The 23,477-nt window shown below is 36.8% G+C and overlaps 1 protein-coding gene across 2 annotated transcripts in view; it reads right to left on the bottom strand.

The window, feature by feature from the left end:
• Window positions 1-23,477, bottom strand: part of PIK3CB (phosphatidylinositol-4,5-bisphosphate 3-kinase catalytic subunit beta) — a 92,933-nt gene that overhangs the window by 45,753 nt on the left and 23,703 nt on the right. The window contains exons 2-9 of one of the 2 annotated variants that reach the window (XM_063306721.1): window positions 20,882-20,993; window positions 14,048-14,131; window positions 11,395-11,578; window positions 10,263-10,488; window positions 8,051-8,274; window positions 3,165-3,347; window positions 2,664-2,825; window positions 1,662-1,748 (exon numbers count right to left, since the gene is read on the bottom strand). In XM_063306721.1, the coding sequence (XP_063162791.1) occupies window positions 1,662-1,748; window positions 2,664-2,825; window positions 3,165-3,347; window positions 8,051-8,274; window positions 10,263-10,488; window positions 11,395-11,547 (1,035 nt within the window). In that variant the 5' untranslated portion in view covers window positions 11,548-11,578; window positions 14,048-14,131; window positions 20,882-20,993. The remainder of the gene's footprint in view (window positions 1-1,661; window positions 1,749-2,663; window positions 2,826-3,164; window positions 3,348-8,050; window positions 8,275-10,262; window positions 10,489-11,394; window positions 11,579-14,047; window positions 14,132-20,881; window positions 20,994-23,477) is intronic. The other variant, XM_063306723.1, reaches the window with a different exon arrangement.

The raw sequence follows: 23,477 nt of genomic DNA, 5'->3' as shown, positions 1-23,477 counted from the left end.
CCCTGCCAGATTGAATCAGCCAGGCAGGTACGATGGGAGATAGGCTGTCCCTCAAGTAACCAGGCCCTATGCCATGTAGGGCTTTATAGGTAACAATTAGTACCTTTAATTGCACATGGAAGCATGCCAGCAATCAGTGCAGCTCAAAAAGCAGAGGTGTTACATGGGCATACTGAGGTGTGTCCATCATTGCCTGCGCTGCTGCATTCTGGACCAACTGAACCTCCTGGGTGGTCTTCAAGGACAGCCTGTTATGGAAGTCACGGGTGAGGAAGGAGGAGGTGCCTTCCAGGGAAGAAGCGCATTCACTGTGTGGGGGACCTTGGGCACACAGCCAAGAGAGTCAGGCAGGACCCGCCTTAGAGACTTCTGGAATTTATCCTTAGAGCCTGTCAGTTAGATCAGTTTGGCAAAATTCTCTTTGTAAGGAATAAAGACTAGAGCTGATTCTGGGCTCAGTGTCTGTTTCTTTGCCTAAAACCTGACACAGACCCATGTAAAGTGTGTTGCAATACAGTAGTCAAGCCATGAGGTGACCTGAGTGTGAGTGACAGTCTGAAAGACCTCTTGATCAAGGAAAGTACATAACTGGTGCATCAGATTAAGCTCTGTAAAAGCCTTCCTAGCCACAGCTGCCACCTGCTCATCAAGCAGGAGCTGTGAGTCAGAAAGATGCAGACTGTGCACCACTCTTGAATGGGGAAGGGCAACCCCATCTAAGGTCAGAGATGGAATATCCCCAGATCTGGGTGGCCCATATACCCACAGCCACTCAGTGTTGATGGGATTGAGTCAGAGATAGTTCCTCCTTAGCCAAACCCACACAGCCTACAGGCACTGGGACAGAACCTTGACAGCCTCACTTGGCTGGCCTGGGGTTGAAAGAGGTAACTGGTGGATGACCTCACCCAGTGGTTTCATGTAGATGTTGAAAGGGAGGGGAGAGAGAGTATAACCCCAAGGCACTCCACAAAGGAGGGGCCGAGGGAACCATCCTTCCCCCCAACCAGCACCAACTGGAACCAGCCCGAGAGAAAGAAAGAGAGCCACCCTGGAATGGTGCCCCCAATCCCTAGCCCACAGAGCCACCTCATCAGTATACCATGGTGAGCACTATTGAAAACCTCTGAGAGACCACGGAGCACAAGAATGCATTAAAAAGTAATTGTTTTGTAACTCTAATCAAATGAATTGTTTCAGTAGAGTTACAAAAATCCATAAGCACAAAACAAAAATGTGTCCTATATGGCTTTGTGGCAGTTTAAATACAAGAAAACATTTGTTTGTTATACTTGGCATTACTCTATTTATATTGTTCAAAGCAATTTGTCTCTAAGCTACTGAACATTAATATAATGCCATTTAACACTAAAACAATGTATTTTAAAGGGAGGGGATTTTTTTTAGTTTCACAAGAAACAATAGTTCATTTCCTTTTATACTGACCACAGAAAAGAATGTCTTCTTATGTCTCAATTTGAATTGTCGGTACTTTATAAACTGATTAACACAGAACATTAAATATCAAATAACATGTTGATGAGTTATATCTGATAGCTATACTCATAAATTAAATAATGAAATCAAGTATGATCATAATGTACAAAAGGTACTGGGATCAACAAGTGAAGTATCTCTTATACTGGAAGATATTTACTTACTTTGGCAGTTTCTTCTGTGTTCAATTTAGTGCCATTTACAAGCAAAACTTTGAAAGGGTGGCTAATCTCCCAGACGCTTTGAGTCACCTGTTGTACAAAGAAAACAGCACTGTGTGATTTTCATTCTCCTGGAGCAATACATATAGTACATACATACACACAAACACATTTCAAAATCACTACACCAATAGAGCAATTCTAACTTGCAGAGCCTCTGGCTGGAGTGGTTTTGGATAGAATGGAAGTGCCTGTCCAACAGTGGATAGGAGTTCCAGGCCTAAGAAAAGGAAGATCCACTTTGGAAGCCCTGTGTGACTGCAGAAAACCTGCAGGCAATAAGCCCAATCAGAGATCATTTATCTCAGGGGGCCAGAAAGAGGTCTGGCATTAATGCAATAGTTAATCCCTCCTATTCAGTAACAGGAGAAATGAATGCAAAACTTTCTGCTGGGATTCTTTTCAGAATGATTTCTCTTTTGTAAATAACATTTAAGCAGATTAGAACAGAAACATAAATTTGAAGGCACAATCAGTTTAAGTCACAAATTCTGTTTACTGCAAAAGTTCTCAAATTGTGGGTAGTAGGGGATTTGCTATTTTTTCAAAAAGACGATCAGGTTTGTGCAGACAAAGTGGAAGCACTGTCAAAACTAAGTCTTACCCAGACAAGCCTACGATGGGCTTGTGCAAGCAAAGCAGAGAGCAAAGCCCTCAATGACTTCCGAGCCTTGGCTAAACCATGGGTGTATAGCCATCATCTCAAAACTATCTGCTGGAGTTTTGTATTCACTTATTATTTATGGTTTAGTTTTATTCATGAGGGGAACAAATATATTTTATCATTTTAAGGCACTGTATTGCAGTTTGAAAAACCCTGGGTAGCAGTCAGCGTTCTCTGCATGTGATATTATTAATCTTAAAATGAATTCTTTCCCATAGTCTAAAGCAATAACAGCCCCAGAAACAGTAACATCCCGCTCACATATATACATAAAAACTTACACGTGATTTTTTGGGCGGTAGAGGAAGAGGAAGATTGCTTGATTTTCGATTTACTGCTGCTTCTATAGCAATCATTTCCTGTTCATACATTTTTTTAATGCTGCTGCATTCAATAAGGGTCAGCTGAGGAAGAGTTCTATTTATTACACAATGATGGACATACTGAAAAAGGAAATTATATGATTATTTGCATGCTCAAAATTACATGAAGTATTTCAAACAGGAACGCACAGGAGCAATTCTCCTGCTTTAAGTTTTAAAAACGTTGATCAGGATATGTGTAATGTTACATATTTCTTGGTGATATGACAGGTAGGCACCCATAATTCTTACATGAAATTCTTTCGCTCTGTATGTCTATGTGTACTGGCATTACCAAATAAGTTAATATTAAAAAGAAAATTTCAAGAATATTATCCACAAACAGTTTAAGTCAACATTTCATATATTGTTTGTTTTTCCAAGTCCTAAACTGGCATATTATTTTGTGGGAATGGCTACCTGGAATTGAATTAATGGATGATTCCCAAAGACATATTCCAGTCTTCCACTAACTTGTAACACATAATCGTAAGGATCAACTTCTTCATCTTCTTTTCCATGGATAGTCAACCGTTTCCGAATTGCCAACTCATTCAACTTAATAGGGTTAATATTAGGAGACACTTGAAAACTAAATACATCCTATTAAGAAGAGACAACGTTTATTATTATCAAGCATTAAACGTTATTTACTTATGAAATTATAATTATTTTAAGGTATCTTTCTGTGCTAAGTTACAAAGACACTGGATATTTGATAGAAGAGTGACTTGGATTTATAAATATTTTTCAACAAGGTTACTTTTGATTGACACAATTTATTTTTACAAGTTAAATCACTGATAACTAGTGGGTTTGCTGGAATTGTTTTATGTTGTATCACAGGTATCTCATAATGTTATATCATATAGAAAACTCTATTTGTCTGTTCCTTTGTTTTGTAGAATCAGAGAATCATAGAGGACACTACTCATGCCAACATCCTGCTCAGTGCAGCAATTTAAATTAAAAGCATCCCAGAAAGATGGTTGGGTAGTCTCTGCAAGAATGTATTCAAAGAAGGATTTGACTTTCTGTGTGATATTGCTTCAAGTATTTGATGAGTACTATCTTATCACTCAGCTGTCCCCTAAATCTTCTCTTCCCATGGTAAACTGGCAATTTCCCGCAATCTCTATCCAGAGGACTTTAATTTCTGTTCTCTGTTCATTTTCGTTGTCCTTTTCTGAATCTATTTCAGTTTGTTGGACTCCTTAGTGTGGTGCCCAAAACTGAATGGCGAACCTATCAAATACTCCTTCCTCCTCCTATTTTCTAATCAACTCAGAACATTGTGGAACTAGCAACTTGCATTATTTGAAAATTACTTCTGCTGATGAAGCCTAACATTGAATTTGCCTTTTTTTTTTTTTTTGGTGATGCTACACTTGATCTTAGCAAAAGGCTGAAAAGGTACCCTGGTTCCTATATTAAAGGTCTATAAGGTTAAAGTAACATCTGTAATGATCTATGGCGTAGAACTGTGGGGTCTATCACAGTCATCATTACTTGAACAAACCCAGACCTACTTGCTAAGATCCATTCTGGGAACAGACAAAAACATTCCAGCCTCTGCAGTTAGAGCTGAAACAGGCACCCACTCCATCTACACCTCTACAACAATTTGAGCTTTGAACTATTGGTGGAAGATACTTTCAATGGACCAGGATAGACTACCAAAAAAAAGTGTCTTGTTGAACAGTCTGGCATGTCCCACCCTGTCACATGGCTAAATCAGTTTACCAAGGCCATCTTGCTCCATAGATTTTCACTTCCATATTTAACCTCAGTCAGCCATCAAGCCAAAGACATTTTCAAACAGAAGGTCCTGGACATTAGTGCTCAAGTTGACTTAGAAATACTTGATAACATCAAATCTTTAAAATGGCTGGCCCAGAACAAAAAGACTTTTCAACTAGAAAAATATCCCTGACCTAGGGCCAAAAAACAGCCCTAATCAGAGCAAGATTTAAACTCCCGGATTCTATGCATGATTTCATCAAGTTCCTTATCCAGAGAGGATATGTATATGTGGCACACCACAAATAGTGGATGTCATATCCTCTTGGACTGCCAACTATATGCTTCAGCCAGAGCACAGCATTAAAGTCACTAATGGATAGGACAGCCCATTGGGACTCCATCAACAGGTGATTTTACCTCCTCCAAGGTACAAACACATGGGCGGTGAGAAAGACTGCCAAGTTGATAGCTAAAGCCATCCAACCTCCTATCTAGATCAGAGTGGGGTCAACTGCCACGGGGATGATCTTATCTGATTATTTCACTGAATATTTTTACATCTTTCAATATGCTATATTATTTTATCCTATTTTATTTGATATATCCTTTGACTAATCAATAACAATAAACTAAATTTGTTTTTAACAGCTGTTTTACACTGCTGAGTACATTTTGTACTCAATTATGACTTCAAGATATCCATGTATTGTTACCAAGCCAGTTATCTCCCATCTTGTATCTATGCATTTGACTGTTTCTTAAGTGAAGAACTTTACATTTGTCCATGTTAAATTTTACTGTTATTTTCAGCTCATTTCCCAAACCTAAGTTTAATTTGTATATTATCTTCTAAGGTATTAGCTATTTCACTCAATGTTGTATCATATTATAAGCTCCCCTCCATCTGTTTTTCAAAGTCATTAGTAAAAATATTGAAGAGTAGAGGGCCCAGAAATAAATCTTACGGCACTCCATTTGATATTCATTCCAGTTTGATAAGGACCATATCATATTCCTTGAATATGATTTTGAACTCATCTACATATCCAGTTAAGTGTGTCTTCAACACTATCATTAACTACTTTGCTAATAAAATGTCATGGGGTGCTTTGTCATATATTTTGCTGAAGGCAAGATATGTCTACTGCATTCCCCTAGTCTACTAAGGAAAATTGAATCATGAAATAAAGGTTGCTCTGGAAAAAAAAAAAGTTAACTTCAGATAATTACTGCATTGTATCCTTTGTTTCCATGGTGCTTTCAGATCAATCTCTTTACAATCTGCTGTGGGATCTTCCCAGTTATCAACATCACTAAGATCTTTTTCTTTTAAGAAGTATTAATTTATAAATACCTGCCCACTAATAAAGACCAGAATCAAAACAAAATTTATTTATATATGCTTATACTGATGATGTGCTATTGTGGCAAGGAACATGTATCACATTTTTATAACAAATGATTCTAAAAGGTTTAAAGTGCACTGAAATATAATGGGAAATAAGCCAATAAAGTTTAAAGAAACTGCCTTATCATAGAAAGCAAAATTACTACTTATTAAACACAGCAATTGTGTGAAAATATTCAACTCTCTGTGCATATCATAGCCTTATTATATAAATCCGCTGCAATAATATTAATATAGGACTATTATGTGGCAAATGGAACAAGAGTAAACAAATGACCCACAGAATAATGCTACAGAGAAGAAAACTGAAATAAACAAAAGCATCGTGCTTTAGTATTTAAGAATAATTTTCTGTGAAAAGTAAATGTTAAAAATATTTTTCTTAAAGGTATTTCAGAGTTCAAATGCTGATTCATCCAGACACTTCAAGATTGGCAAGGGCGTATACCCATGCTATACAACTTAAGCAAGAAAATATTTTTTTCCTTCTAAGAATCCTCCTAGCAGTGTCTATTTCATCATTCACAAAATGCTTTTATAAAGGCACATATGGAGCTTTCATTTTTCAAACACTCCAGAAAAATGTAAGGATTCAAAAGCAATTATTGACAAATGTAAATCATAGCTCAGTTTTCATTTCATTTCATTTTATGATTATTATTTGTCTGGAAGCTTATTTATGAAGCAGCTTTCTGGTTACCAGCCAAACCTCACAATGGAGTATTGTAGCCATAATGAAGAAGTCAGTCAAAATCAATTCAATATTTTCTTAGTTTCAAAATGCATTTGTCTCAAAACTGTTTTGTTCTTTGAAGTTACTGCCAAAGCACAGGACCTAAACTGAAATAGAAAATCTTCACAAAAGTCACTAGCTACATTTTTTGTATATGGTTGATGTTTCTTGGGAGTCACCTGTTTCTACAGAGCTCTACAAACAGTTTAAGTATTACACATTAATGAACAAAATCCAACATAAACATTAACAGGATTTTTGGGGAGATATGGGATTGTAATTAAATTTTCTAAAAATGCTATTTTCCCAGTTGATGAACTCCTCTTAAATTACAATTTCCTGCACATAGCAGCTGAGATGGAAATTTTGAGCCAGAAAATACCATGGCAAGAAAGCGCTAATATACCCTTAGCTAGTTTCCCTATGCATCAGATTTTTTTTTAAAGAAAAAGACATGGGGAATCAGACATAGAGGATTTAAGCGGGTTTATAAATAACATATTGACTAATCTTAGAACTCAGAAAAAATAATATAAGGTTACTCTTATATTGATATTTATTTATTTATCAAACTTTATCACCACCCATCTCCCTCCTAAGGAGGGATGTAAGTGTAGCATAGTTTATCTATTTGTTTTTACTTTTATGCATATAACAGCAAAACAATTGTCAGCAATTATTTAACTGATAAATGTATGCTGTCTTTCATTTTGAAATTGCTGCTATTTTAACTGGAAAAGACTTCACTGCAGCTATCTTAATATGAATGGGTGAGTGGATCTAGAATTGAAAGAAACAATCCACTAGAAGAATAACAAGCAGACATAAGCACATGGATTTTTTGAGAGCTCTCCCATGCCACCTACTTTAATCACATTTAAAATGCCCTACTTGCTTCATAGAAATTCAGAAAAAAGAGGTTTCTATTGTAATTTCACAATTTAAGTTGTAATGCTTAAAGCATTTTCCAGCTTAAATTGTGAAATTTAACAGTTTATTCAGAAGATACCAGATAAGGGTGTTATTTTTTTAATTTAAGGATTAAAGGAATTAAAGGAATCGGATCCAAAAATCACCCACGTAATTTAATTTAATTTAATTCAATTTAATTTAATTTATTGGAGATCGAGGTCGCCCAACTCCAAAGAGACTCTGGACAGTTTACAATATGTAAAATACATAAATGTAACATCTAACGTTGCACTCACTCATAGAACTTTTTATGTCTGTTCTCCATCAATTGCAGTGCCATATCATAATTAGATCTTAAAACTGCTCTTGGTTCTAAAAAACAATTGTGCAGGGTAATGCAGTAAAGGGGCCACTATTTCAGAAATACATAGTATGTCCATTAAATCCTTCATGTTTAGTGAAAATTATTTAAAGAACAGAAATGTTTGCAAATTAGATTAAGAATCCTACCTGACAGTTATCAAAATGAACAGCCACAACGAGATTGCCACCATAAAGTTTATCCTGGATGTTATCCTGGATTGCTAGTTCTAATTCTGGTGGATATGTGCGCTTTAACCAATCCATTGAAGATAATCCCACTAGTGATTGCATTTTCTCTTTACTGATTTGTCCCATCTTAATTCGGAATTCTTTGATTTCTGGGTCCGGTAGGGCATCAAACTCATGAAGGCCTGGATTTTTTTTTTTGGTTAAAAAAACAACAACAGCAACATTAAAGTAAGATGCATTTTATTGTAACTACATCCAGATTATTATAATCATTAAAGACCATTTAATATACATATATGTCATCCACATACTAGGGACCTTCTACAATCCATGTAGTTTAAAGAGTAAAACTTTCCATAACTACAGAATTACACTATCCTCTTTGTAATACTGAAAGGTTAATTTTAATGCATCTTTAATCTTTTGCAGGATTTTTTTAAAAAAAGAAAAATACAATCCATACATTTTACCCCACTGTGCACAGCCACTCTTCATTTAGCGGCTATCTCATTTAACGAGCATTTGCAAATACAACCTAATTTTAAAAAAAAAAGTTTCCAACCAATGCATGTACTTACAACTAAATTTTGTGCGCCTGTCAACAAAGCATGCCGGATTGAGAGTAATGCTGGCACCACTGTACAAAGAGAACTTTATCTAAATGAGACGGCAGCAACAAGTAATCTTTGCAGCATCTATCTCTCTGTCACATGTTTGCTTAGTGACTGTTTTGCTTCCAATGTAAGGAATGGATTGCAGTTGCTAAATGAGGAGAGGGTATACACATATAAAGTGCAGTAGGATGGAGGGAAGCTTAGCTAAAGATGTTGGACAATATTGTTTAAACAGACCCAGTTCAGATTTTTCAAACTACTATGCAAGTTGGAACAGGGCTGTCCTTCAAATTTTCCAGGTTTCTGGATTTCTTAATGCAGCTCTCAGCAATAAATAAATAAAATGCTTCTTTTAAGACCCAAACCTATAAAAATACAGAATGATTTCAAAATCTGACAGAGCAGATTTATGGCTGAATACATGTAAACCTGAAATGGACTTTATACAACTTGTTCTATACATTCCTATGCTGAACACTCTGGAAAATACTGACAAAGCTAATTAAAATGGTTGATTTATCTAAGTCTGTACAATTTAATATTCATTTAGAGTCATGATGTAAATTCTTGGAGTTACAATTTCTTTACCCCACAAAGTACAAAGAATGAAATTGTTTATACAAAGAAAAATACCCCATCATCCTTTTTCAAATAACCAATTGTAAAAATCCAAAATAGATCTTTTTGCATCAGTAGAAACTATTGTTAACTTAAACAAGTTAATGTTCAATTTGCTGTTGAAACCTAAATAGAACTTGTAGCTTTTGTGCCATGACTAATAACTGTCCATTGTGTTGATGAATATGTGGCCTTTCTACTCACTATTTTTTAAATTCCAGAATACAGTTGCAAAGGAATAATGCATCTAACTATGGAAAAACAGATTGTTAAATATCCAGCAATAAATAACTTTTGTAAAAGCTTCTGGCTTCTACAAAAACTCTACTTAATATTGTAATATCGCTAAAGAAACAACTGTTACAAAGTATATACTGCATTAAAGCAGAAGAATTAGATACACATTAACTTAATTCTCATCAAACTTGTTCTTTTCAATTAAAAAAAGAGGGATCCGCTATTATCATTCCCTGGATCTAAGACCCAGGATTGTTGAAAAAATTGTTCCCTATAAGAATTGTATACAGAGAATATTCCCATGTGCCTTTTGAACTTCTAGAGTCTGTGCAACACAAATTGCAGTAAAAATTGGGCAGAGGAGTCCAACTGCAGATAGAAAGAATTTATAACATTTTTTCCCATGTTTTCTCTTCCTCATCTTACACTGTAATAGATGGGCAGGGGAGTTTTTTTGTGGTCAGGGGGCTCACTTTAATTTTTTAAATTCATCTCCAAGGCACTCATGAGGCAGGGTGACTTCATGGTATAATAACAACTTCACCAGAAATAGTGGAATTGACATTTTCATATCTCCCTTTTACTTTTTTGAAGGGTCTAGAATTTAAAAAATAGGTATATAAAATAAAAATATCACTGTCTTGTTCCAATTCATCTCAAGTTAACGTGCCTGTGCCCAAAACAAGAACACAGACATTTACCTTTTCCTATGAGGACACCTATTTTAGAGTCTAACTTTTCTCCTGGATCACAACTTCTTGTAATCAGTTGAAGAACAGGAAGGAATGGTCTAACATCACAGAGCCTTCGGGTTTCATCCTCCAGCTCCTCACGCACTGCTGTTTGGTTCACACAGGAGAACATATATGAATCAATCTCCAGAAGAAGATGAAACAGAGGGTAGCTGTGTGCTTGTTTCCATAATAGCTGCAATTAAGAACAAAACTGTGGTAACAGAATGCTCCAGTTGATTCATTGGAAAATAAGTTCTTTGTCAATTTTACATTCAGCATTAATTGGTATTTCTTTCCTATTCTTGGAAGCCCATACTCCAGCATAAACAAACATCCTTAAATTAAATACAGCTGACTCAAGCCTTCAGAGAATAACAAATGCATCAAATTTCAGTGTGTTGTTATGTTGAGCTTAAGAGAAAACTAGTTCTTTCTGCCATGACCACTGTTCTAGAACAACCTATCAGGAATAAACAAGATATCTGTTAAAACCTTATTTATGTTGAAGCAGAAAGTTCTAAGGAAGACCTTTGTCCCAAGTTGGTTCTTTTGCTATCTCTTTGATAAGTCTGTCAAACTATTCATCTGGGCTGGGTAACTACTAAAGCAAAACTCAATTCCAGGCCAAATATATCATCTCTATTAACCAATAAGTTGACTTGTTTCCATAATAATGGAATAAATGTGGTTGGCCACCTCAGTACTAAACAGAGATGTACGACTTTTATTATTTATATAATAGAGGAAGGAGAGGGCTGAGCAGGCATGCTCTAAAGATCCAGAAGGTTCAGAATAACATCTGTGGAATCTTCTCTAAGGGGTCCACTGGGTTCATTTTTTTTTCAAAATATTACTTATTATATTGCTCCTCTTCTATGGCTAAATAAGCTAGATAATCAACACTGAGTGTACATTTCATGAAAACTATTGAACTATGCTCCCACAGGGGGAAAAACATATCATAGATATCTGCTCTTTAAAAAATGCCTTAACATCTCATATTAAGTATTAATATAAATTTTAGTTACTTAGTAAAAATACTCAGAAAAGATGTTTCAATTAAAAATTAATGGATGATTAAGCAGTACCCCAATTTTACCTGTTTGATATGAGAAATAGTGGCATCACGAGGAACATCTAGACTGATGTAAATTCCAGTGGGAAGCAGGCAATCCACAGAAATTGAGCTCTCTGTGGCTATGTGTGAATCTACTGCCCAGATGTCCAGGATATCTGCCATGGCAGGAGGCATTATAGATTTTAACTATCATAACCACATTGTCCTAAAAAGAAAAGCAAAGATGGAGCAAGCTGAGAATTTCTTCCATCCCACAGATCAGCTTGAAAAAAATAAACCGAATAAAAGACTACAACATCTACAGAATTGTAAGTCAAGATCCTAGCAGATCCAGGCTCATAATGAATGAATTCATGTAAAGGTACTCTTGGAATTCATGTAAAGGAACATGTAAAGGTACTCTTGAGTTGTGCTCAACTGCTCGTGAGTACACAACCACAACACACAGCTTTCTTGGCAATAATGAAGAAATTGCTTGCCATCGCCTGTGATATTTTTCAACTTTACAGTCTAGCCTACAGCCTGATACTCCTTGGTGGCCTTCCATCCAAATAATTACTATGCTGGACCCTGTTTGGCCAGGTGTGCAAAAATCAGTTCCCTGTACTTGTTTCCTCTTGATAAGGCAAGCAGCTGAAGAAGCAGATATGCTTTACTTAGCACTTCGTCCATGTAATTTCAGATAAACTAGAATTTGTAAGTGAAGAACAAATCTAGGATCATAAAGGGACTAGCCTTACAATTTAAGTAAAAGCCATTTTGGACTCACATTCACCTGGATCCTAATCAGAACGTATAAAAATGAGGAAAAAAAGATAAAATGTTATACTGAGCTTAGAGAAGGGAGAATTTAATAACAGTATTCAAATACCTAAATGGTTGTTAGGAGAAAAGCAGAACAGTATTTCAGGGATGCTAGATGAACAAAAGGAAAGGGGATCAAACTGGAGCCAAGTAGGAACTACCCAATGTTGTGTTCTGCCCAGAATTGTGACCTGGGACAGTTTTAATCCAGTTCACCTATGCAATGAAAGGCAGTAAACTAGTGTACCTTCAAAATGCCAGCATGTAAATGTCCTACATACCATGACCAGGTCCACAGAGTCACAGAAGTTTCTCCAGAAACCACATAATATGAAAACTCATATGAGTTTTCTTCCATGCAGCAATATCATGCCCTAATATGTGTGTGAATCAGGCACAATCCTACAAACCTCGAATGGGCAACATCTCCAATAATCCTTAATTATTTTCCAGAGATTGGAAAATGTGAGAGAAGTATATGTTACTGACAGTGTATTTTCTGATTCAAACTAGAAATTTACACTTTTTGTGGTTACCGCATTTTACCCTTCTCATTTATTTTTAAATAACGCAACCAGCAATAGTGTGGGAAGCTGTCATTTTAGAAGTAAATTTGCAAGAGCCTACATCAACCAGCATTTGGGAGCATTTTGAGAAGTACAGATACAAATTCAACAATTGCACAGAAAATAACTTAGTATTTAATCAATAAAACAGGTAAACATTATTTCACAATCCACTCATCATTCTAGCATTGCCACATCTTGACAACATAAAGGTTAGAAAAGTAGAAAAAAAAAAGCACTATTTGTCACAATCATGAGACTGTTCTGAGAAAAAACCACAGGCCAAACTGTATAATGCAAAGTGATGCATGACTAACATCCTCACTTTGAGCAACTGAAACACTGCCAAGATGCCAAGTAAAGCAAATAGCGACAAGAGAAGAATTTTAAACAACATCCAGAAAGAAGACAAAAGTTGGTTTTCATTTATTTACATCTATGGAGCTGGATGCTATGTTAAACCATGAGCATATATTTTCAAATGTTTAACACAAGGTAGGCATTTTACAAGATACTTTACTATTTGAGAGCGGAAAGAGGATGAAGATAAAGGTACTATGAATTAAAAGATAAGAACACTGCTTGTAATACTTACATGCATGTGTTTTATTGTACAAGTAGTTCTAGATCATCTTTTAAAATAAAATGAATGCTTGCAATCCTTAAGTACAAACACAACTGCTGCTTGAGAACCGTCTTCTAATTCTAATTTTCAAGTACATGCAAAGTACATGTGTGAACCCACTCACTCTCTTCCAGTGTAGATGCACAGGTCGGAAACATTCACTTCCATTTTTAACTAACCAAACTACAGGCACTTTTATAGAAGTTCATTTAAACAAGCTACTCCCATGAACTTACTAATTCAAGCAACAACTGAAATGTTTCCTTAAACTAAACTTAGTTAAACCACCATTTGTCATAGTTAGAATGATATGGCAAACTATATTTAGTTCAAAAGAGAAACCATTATTTTATTTCCTTCCTCATGGCTTAATTATGAGAAAAGACAGGAGAAAGGACTACCTGGATTCAAGCCTCATTCATACAGAAGACAAGCAGCTTTTCCCAGCCTAGCACCCTTCAGATATGCTAGAAGAAGCTGCACTAAAGTCTCCTTTTGAGCCAAGCTCATCTCCTGGTGACTTCACAGACATGCTCATTTTGGTTTTTCAACAACAGTACAGAAGTGGTCTACCACTGCCTTCTTCTGAGAAGCTTTTTGACTTTCCAGCCTAGCTTATACCTCAGGTATTCCCTGGAGGTTCCCCATCCAAACACTACCCAGGCCTGACCCTGCTTACCTTCTAAGCCTTGTTAAAGTCATCCGACATTGCCACTAGCTTAATGCTATGTCCACTGGCATCCACTGTACATGAGGAGTCAGGCTACCAAGACAAATTAAGAATGTCAGTGTAAATATGAAGATATAAACATGTCAGCAAAGTCCTATCACATTTTAATATTATATATAACATTAGCATTCCAGGTTTTATGAGGCTTTTTTTGTTCTTAAAAACTGCTGCATATTTCCATTCAATTATGCATTTCCAAACATTTTTCTGGGATACTCTTAGCTGAAAATATATAATTGGTGTTGGTGGGGGTGGGAGTGTGGCAAGGCAAGCTACTGTATATAAACAGGGAACAAATCCCACACTCACTAGCACTGATGATGTTACCTAGTTGAGTAACAAAACATCTGCAAACAACCAAGCTCAGAGAACACCAAGCACTCCACAGTTCAACCCTCAGCTACATATATTCTCTTCTATTATAACAGAAGTTATGTACAATGAACACATTTTGTATAATTTGATGTTTAATTCAAGGTATTTACAGCCAGTAGTGTGGCTATAAGCTTAAAAGACAATAGGACTTAATCATTTTCAATCCCTTTGAGTTTTAAGGTTTAAATCTCAAATGTGCAAGCCTATGCAAACCTTTCTGTAAATAAACCTTATTGAATAATAGGATAATTCTGAGTAAGCATGCATAAGACCATGTTACACATACATCTCCTAGAAAGTTACTGTTTATTGAATCCAATGAGACTTATTTCCAGGTGAGCATTGGCCAAACTTTAGCACTGTTCATCAAGGCATTTGTTTTACTGGAAGACATAATAAGTTCTCAAACATAATAATTCTGTACTGACATTCTTTATGGGTATATTAATAATTAAAAACAAAAAGAGTTTAACAGTGATTGGAAGCTTCTGCCTTTGTTCTTTTTTTTCCTTTTAAGTTGTCCTTGGTTTGTTTCCTAATTACCCTATTAACAGTAAGCATAGTATGCTTGATATTAAATATAGCTTCTCATTAGCTGTAACAAAAACAAACAATGCTATAATGCCTTTAGAATAGCTGGCATGTGTATAGATTAGAGTAGTGCTTCTCCAACCTGGATAAATTACCCAAAATTGGGTAAAAGTGGTTTTTCTTTGGGTAACAACACATGAACCCATTACCCAATCACAAGAGGGACATTCAAATTGATTTAAAGTGTTTTACCTACACTGGGTAAAAAGGACTTTCTGATAAGCAGTTTTGGGTAATGAAGGAAAAAGTTTGAGAAGCACTGGATTAGAGGAACTGGAATTTTTTTTTCCTATGCTCAAGTTGCCAATGAACTATTGTTCACAATGCAGACTGCAACCACAATATAGCATAAGAGTTGAATGAAAAGTAATATCTCCAATGCTACAAGTTGCCAACGGATGGCAGTACTGCTACTCTAGAACAGGGATCCCCAACACCTGGGCCAGTACCGGTCCATGGCCTGTTAGGAACCGGGCTGCACAGAAGGAGAGCGGTGGGCGAGCGAGCGAATTTACAGCCTGAGTGTTTATAGCCACTCCCCATCGCTTGCATTACTGCCTGAGCTCTGCCTCCTATCAGAGAAAGCAAGCCCATTGGCTGCTATCTTCAAATGGCATGAAGAAAAAAGAATAAAAGGTTGGGAAAAAGAGGAAGTGCTTGAATCATCCCGAAGCCATCCGCCCCCCCCGGTCCGTGGAAAAATTGTCTTCCACGAAACCAGTCCCTGGCGCCAAAAAGGTTGGGAACCGCTGCTCTAGAAGTTCTGACGTGTTCTTTAGCATCTGTTCTTTCATTTCATTTGGCAGGAAGTGCCTGTGAAAAAGGTTTGTGTTGCTATTCTTTGTAAAATGGAAGCCTACAGTAATTGTCAGTATGCTTTAAGCAACTTTGTGCAATTGAATTTTCACTGCCAAAGGAGTCCAACTGAAATTCACCATCAAATGCAGGTTTATTATAGGAATGACTGTGTTGATGTGAGTACTGTATGTCCCTGGGCAAAAAAAAAAAAAGTAAATGATGAGCCTGAAAAAGCTGATTTGTATTATCAGGAATGAAATGGATGTCCTGCGACAGCAACTAATGTTCCAAAGTTGGAAGTCACTATCTTATTCCATACACCATATAGTCCATGTGATTTCTACCTTTTTCCAAAACTGAAGGAATATCTTCAACTGGGCATCTGTGTAACTGAAGTGAAAAGATGGAAAAGGCTGTCAGGACTTGGTTGAAGAAGCGAAGTGTGGAGTTCTTTCATGATGGCTTTAAGAAATGTGTCCATCACTGGCCAAAGTAAATAGCAAATGGTTGTGATTATGTGGAGAAATAACTACCAGGTAACAAAAAAGCTCATTCCAAGGATTATTTCCCTGTTTCATATATTAAAATATCCCTATTTAAACTAAAGTTATGGAGCTGGAAGTATTAGCTTTCATCCAACCCTTTGTTTATTATATAGAGTACCTTAATACATTAAAGTGTAATGGCTAGAGATGTCAGAACATATATGAACAGTTTTTATTTCATTCAAAAACTAGGTGTTGCATTCATCAACACTGAAGTCTTTGTGTGATAATTTTTATTTGTTTTCCATTATTTGAAAGGGCAGGAAAGTTATCTAAGAACACAAGACAGATCTACTAAATAGGCTATTACTGTCTCTAAAGAAGATTAGATTAGTGCAAGTTTAGATATGAGTGAGAGCTGAAATTTTCTTTGTTAATTTCACCATAACAATTAAGCAATAACTAGTCTTATTTGACATTGGGTGGGTTCACAAATTTCACTAATATCTCTCCTCCCAAATCTACTTCCAACTCTGTGGACTGGAGACTCTGATTTCATACATGCCAAGCCAATACATATACATTTGTTTTGGCTCAGTGGGTATGTGAACTCAGTAGCATTAGATACAAACTATGCTGGAATTAGTGATTCAGCTATATTTCAAAAACCACAGATTCCCCAACTTTAATATAAACAATGATACTATTAAAAACTAAAATAGCTTATATTTTCCAGCATAATTCTGTTTCAAAATCTATCTCACAGATTTTCTATGAGGATGAAATGTGAATGCACACTGAAACCTTTGCAAAACAGAAGTGAAAAATAAATGTGAGGTAAATGTAAGTCACTTACAATCAACTGGACAACTACTTGCAAAGGACCTTACTAAATCAATGACGATTTTAAAAAAGTATTCCCGTGTGTGTTGGCAAAGGCAGGTGAGATGCCAGTTTGCCATCTGGGTCTATATGTGCCAATGGCAAATCTAGTAATAATGCACTTTTCACACCACTATAATTCCTTTTTCCATATTTTTAAAAAAATCAGTATTGAGAGATATCATTTAAAACAGCATTTGTCAAGAAATCCACAGGCCTATGGGGAAAATTAAACTCCTTTAATAACTAAATGATTAAGTAGATGTTATTCATGTCTACTGCAGAACTTTCTGTTTAAAATTATTTATAAAAATCACTGTAGCGTGGATTGGAAAACTGTTTTGCTAGTCTTAGAGGAACAAAGCTATTCAGAGTATGAAAGCCAACATCATACGGTAACTAAAACACGTGACTTGGATATTAATAATGAATGAAATATTTCTGGCTGTTTCAATCACATAAAAATCAGAGTGCTTGGCTGATGATGACAACTGGTTTATTGTTGAAGTGCTGCATTTTTGTATGCTGCACTTGTGTTGTACACTAAAAAACATAATTTTTATGTAAATAAAACTGGCAAACAAAGCAAATTCAAATAAGGGTGCAGATCCACCTACGTCTATCAAGCTCTGAATGTAACTAGATCGTGGCCACACAGAGTTTAACAATGATCCTTTATTTGATAAAGCTGTCATGAGCAGAGAAACAGCTTTGGTAGAATTATATTGTCACTAAAATTGAAACAGTCCATTGAAAAAAGTATTAAGCACTCCTCCACTTCCAATCAAAACATCTGCCTCATGTAGCTACATTTCTTTCTAATGCAATGGGAGGCCTTAACATGGAAAAATCAGTTTGGCTCTTTGTTTTTATTAGACTTGGGGAAAGCTCTATGATACAGTAATGCTTAAGTATTATTAACTATGATCAATAACAGTAATTATTTATTGCTTTATTTCCCTGCCTCACTCATTGTGGTAGTCTTCCTGGGAGAAACGAGCAAAGAACACTGATGGTTTATGCCAACATATATATTCCCATAGCTAAGGCATGACGGTCATCCCATTTGCCCAGCTAAAGCAAGCAGGCACTTTTACTTTTACTCTACCTTATTTCTATAGCCACCCATCTCAACAAGTGACTCTGGGCAGCTATAGAAATATATTGGACATCAGCAATACAGGAAGATGCTTCAAGTAGCTGATCACTTAGTGACAACAGAAGAAGCATAATTTCATACTGCATGGGAGAAGCAATAGTAAACCACTCCTGTATTTTACCAAGAAAACCACATGGACAGATAAGATAAAGTGATTAACAATAAAGTACAGATGATGGGCCATCCGGTTGGATGGCACTCAACATATTACCGAGGAAGAGCTAAGGATGTTTCAGAGTTCTAATGGTGTTAACAATGTGGCTAGATTAAAGCCTTCACAACATCTGGTTGCTGATATTGCCATACGGGAAAAGAAAATATGAATCCCAAAGACAGAATAACAATGGACACATGGAACATAAGAAGCATGAACACGGAAAAGAGCAACACAGTGAAAGATGAAACGAATTGGTTACACATTGACATCTCAGGCATTAGTGGATTGAAATGGACTGGAACTGTGCACTTTCAGAGGTGGAAGAAACATGAATAACCTGTGTGTACTGATGACACTACTATGATAACTGAAAATGCAGATGATCTACAAGCTCTATGTAATGGTTGCCTTGCTCTCAGAAAGACACGGACTCACTTAGATGGGGCTAAGGATATCCTGTTTATTGAGAACAGAGTGCATACACGCAAAAAGACGGGAATGAGCACATGGCGTGCGGGGTACCCCGTAAATACCCCTGGCGCAGACCTGGCCCTTCTCCACCCCCCATTGTCCCACAGCCCGGATCCTGTTTCTTGATGGGCGATCGGGGGTGCGATACCGGGGTCTTGATGGGCGATCAGGAAGATTATCGCTGGTCTCCTCTGTCTCCTTCCCATGTCCGGCGCAGGTGTGTCCCCCGGGGTAATGCATGGATGTCTGGGCGATATGCTGATGCCTTCTCTGGTCAGGGCAAAGGTGTGTCCCCTTTGTCCTTATGATTGCGTTTGTGTTTGAGCGTTTAAGGGATTAGGATGATTCCTTCCTCCTTCCTTCCCCTTTTCCTGAAAGGCATGTTCCCCGTTGTGATGCGTGCATGCATTGCAACGGGGGTCATGACACTCTAGTAATGAAACTCAAGGAGCACAGTGAATAAAATGTGACTACCCTTAAATATAAAGAAGACCAAACTAATGACAACAGGTATAGCAACCAGCCTTAGAACTGATAAGGAAGACACTGAAGTGTTACATAGCTTCTACCTTTCAGGATCAACTATCAGTGTTAAAGGAACCAACAGCAAAAAATATGCCATAGGTTAGCACTTGGAAGAACATAAGTAAAGGCTTTAGAAAAGATATTCAGAAGCTGTGATATTCCTATATGTACAAAGATCAGGATCGTACAGTCAACGGTTTTCCACATTCTGTGGCTGTTAAAGTTCAAATGTGAAGAAACAGGATAGAAAAAATATAGATGCTCTTAAATTTTGGAGTTGGAAAAGATTTCTAATACAGGTAGTCCTTGCTTACTGACCACTCATTCAGTGACCGTTCAAAGTTGCAGCCATTGCTGCGTCTCTGCGGTCACACGATCATGATTCGGGTTTTTGGCAACCGGCTCGCATTTATGCCATTCGCAGCATCCCACAGTCATGTGATTGCCATTTGTGACCTTCATAAGCCAGCAAGCAAAGTCAATGGGGAAGCTGGTAGGAAGTCACAAGTCACAGTCACGTGACATCACACTTAACAACCCATAGTGATTTGCTTAAGGATTGCAGCTGGAACTGATGGTATAAGTTGGCACGGTCACATGATATTGTGCTTAATGATTGTGCCGCTTAGTGATAAGAGTTGCTGGTCCCTATTGTGGTCTGTAAATGAGGATTACCTGTAATACTATGGATAGCTGTAAAAACAAACACATGAATCATATAACAAATCAATTCAGAGTTCTCACCCAAAGCATAAATGACCAGGCTCAATTTATAATATTTTGGACACATTGTGCAAAGACCTGGCTTTCTTGATAAGTCCAGATTAATGTATCCATAATCTTCAAACATGCCTGATCATGTTTCACATCCTAGTTTGTGGTTCAAATGTGTATGTACTAGATTTATATCTTAGCTAAACTAGTCTCAAGATTTTTAATCAACCCTTGAAAAAGCAAGCAGAACTCAGAATATAGTCAATAAATGTACATAATACTCTAGGTTTATATAGTAATATGCTATAAAGCTTCAAATGAACATATAGAAGGAGAACAAGATTTCATATTAATTGCCATACTTCGCACCCTGAATCTTTGTTTTTTCTGTATTCCATATACAGTGCAATTTGCAGGATAAAATAATAATAATAATAAACTTGTGTGTAAAGAACTCAGGAAGAATCTACAGTATATTGAAAATATGATTTAAGGAGAAGTATCATTCTCATTTTCATTCCATTATGTAACAAGATGCTGAGAAGGACCAGTCAATGCCTTCCCACCATTCTCTCCTTTGGACATACTCTTATGGAATTGCAATTTTAACAATGAAAGTAACTTACATTGTTGCTTTTCTGTTCACAATTCTTTCAAATTAATTCTGGCTGCTTAAGCTTATTTGTGCAAACCATCTTTTCTCTTGGTTTTCTTGGAAGGATGTACTGGATGTCAGAGCTGGTTTAAAGAAAAAGAAGAGTAAAATGACATGTTTTAATTAAAGGTACTTAAATAGTCAAATGTATTAGCTCTATACTCATTTCCAATTAATTGCAAATTGCATATGTACACAAGATACATAGATTGCATCATTTTATTTTGTACTGCATATCATAATTCATAATACAATGTGAACCCATATTGTCTAGTACATAGTAATCCCAATAATCCAAAATATTCTCTTAGGTAACTCTGAAAACAATAATGACACAAAATTTGCCATGTTAGAGGGGATAGCAACTGACAGCCCTGAGCTCAACCTGTTTTACATGGCTGTTGGTAATTTTTCTTTCCTATTTTCTTGACTTGAAACAATATGAGAAGGAATTGAAAAGGAAGAAACAGGAGCATAAACATGGAATTGAAGGGAACCATCTTCATTTCTAATTTTTTTCAGCTTTCAGTTTGGTCTCCCTGTGGAAGTATAAAAGCTAACTTAGAAAGACCCAACAATAAAAGTACACTGCAAAGGGCAAAAGAAAGCAAGCAACACTTGGATTTGTCAACTATCCACAGAGAAAGACACGAAATGCCAGGTCATCCTACACTGTGCCAAGAGAGCCATACTGCAGCCTTCCCCAATCTGATATCCATCATGAAATGAGAGTCAGTATGGTACAATGGCTAAGGGAAACTTACTGTCCTGTGCCAGCAATCACAGGTGCAGGAGGTCAGACTTATTTCAAAATTCTTTATAGCAGCTATAAATCTCACTGGAGCACAGGAATGTGAGAGCTCAAACAAGAAAACAAGCTTGCTGTTTAAGGCTAAGTTATGTACAGACAAAACAAAGATCCAAGAATCAGAGCTGAGTATAGACTTGGACCAGTCAAAAGTCAGTCAGGAAATCATAAACAGCAAAAGTTCAGGAAGTCAGATCTGAACTTGGAAAGTTGTTTGCCAGCTGAAGTCTGATTCCCAAGCCCTTCTTTTGTAATATGACAGCAATGCCTATTTTCCTGAGTCATGCCACTTTCTTTTGAGGAGCCTCACTAAATGTCTCTGTTCTACTCACTTGGCCTTCCCTTGTGTATGAGGGCTGAGGATCTTTCACTGTTCAGGCTGTAGGTCAGTTGACCAAGCCTGCTGCATCCTGCTGCGCACTTCTGCAACAAATTGCTGATTACCTAATTGTCCAGACCTGCAGACTCATCCTCCAGTGGGTCCTACTCTTTCTGAGCCTTCTCTAGATACCAGAGAGCCCACTGGGTCCTGAGAGTTTAAATTCAGAACATGTGAAGCCCTGCTCCTCCAGTTCAGAATCTGATTCATCAGACAGGCCGTAACACCTATGTTCTAGTCCATCCTCAGCCGCAGAAGATCACTCATTCAGAAGCTTTCACTTATCCCAACCAATCCACAGCGTTTTGTTTGGGGAAAGATAGGAGGAGGGAGTGCTATGGACACTATCTCAAGCTCCTGAAGGTCAAGTAGGACATAAATCTAACAAATAAATATCCCTGCTTTGTTACCTTCTATTGTAGCATACTAACGCCAGCAAAATCTCCAGCACTGGTAAATTCAGCACTGAAATTGCCAAGACCATCCTGGAAGATGATCTGTTCTGGCAGAGACAGAGGACTGAAACCCTACTGATTCTTCCTGACTGCTTCAAAACTGCTGTCACCACTAATTCTGAAGCACTCAACTTGTCACATCATAATATATATAATATTGTGTTAAATAAACAGTAACAAAATTAGGCTTGCTTTGGAATAAACCTTCCCAACCTTGGTGTTTTCCAGATATGTAGTATTTCAACTTCCAGAATTCTAAGCAATGGTCATTTTGGGAATTTTGAATTCACACATGCAAATATCTCAAGAGTGTCCAAGCTGTGAAACAGTGTTCTAAAATAATCATAATAAAAACTGCAGTTATTTTATGTCACCAAAATGCTTGAGTTATGGATCTGGCAGGCTATACATCTGAAAATAAATGGATGTCGGTGCCTAATCTAGAAACTGTGCCTGTAACATTAAAAACCCTGAGGGACCAATACAAGATTCAAATGCTGTGCTTCTAGAGTAGTATTTCTTTCATTCTTTCATCCACCTGCTGTTGCCAGCAAGATTGGTACTAAAACATAGAGCACACCAAGAGATGCAGCAGTTGTTCCTTCTCTTAGAATGTATTAATATAACCATTGTATCTTGGCAAAGCCTTTGCAATAGGTTGGTTATTCAAAAGAAACCTCATGGATTTTTCCTCCTGCAGAAGCAACCTAGCAGCAGAAGAGTTTACTGATTAACTAAAGGCTGCAGAAAAACAGCATGGAATACTAATATTCTACTATTTTCAATTGCAACTATTAAAATAAGTAGTATTTTCACTTTTATGAATCATAGGTTCAAATACAGGGGTTGTGTGTGAGAAGTCAGTGATGCCTTGCAAATATTGTATTCTTTGTGCTGATTTGGACATTTTTGTTCCTACTGTATT

The sequence above is a fragment of the Candoia aspera genome, chromosome 6 (genome assembly GCF_035149785.1).
Source record: "Candoia aspera isolate rCanAsp1 chromosome 6, rCanAsp1.hap2, whole genome shotgun sequence".
In the NCBI taxonomy this organism is placed as follows: domain Eukaryota; kingdom Metazoa; phylum Chordata; class Lepidosauria; order Squamata; family Boidae; genus Candoia; species Candoia aspera.
This window is presented reverse-complemented; position numbering and strand designations above follow the sequence as displayed.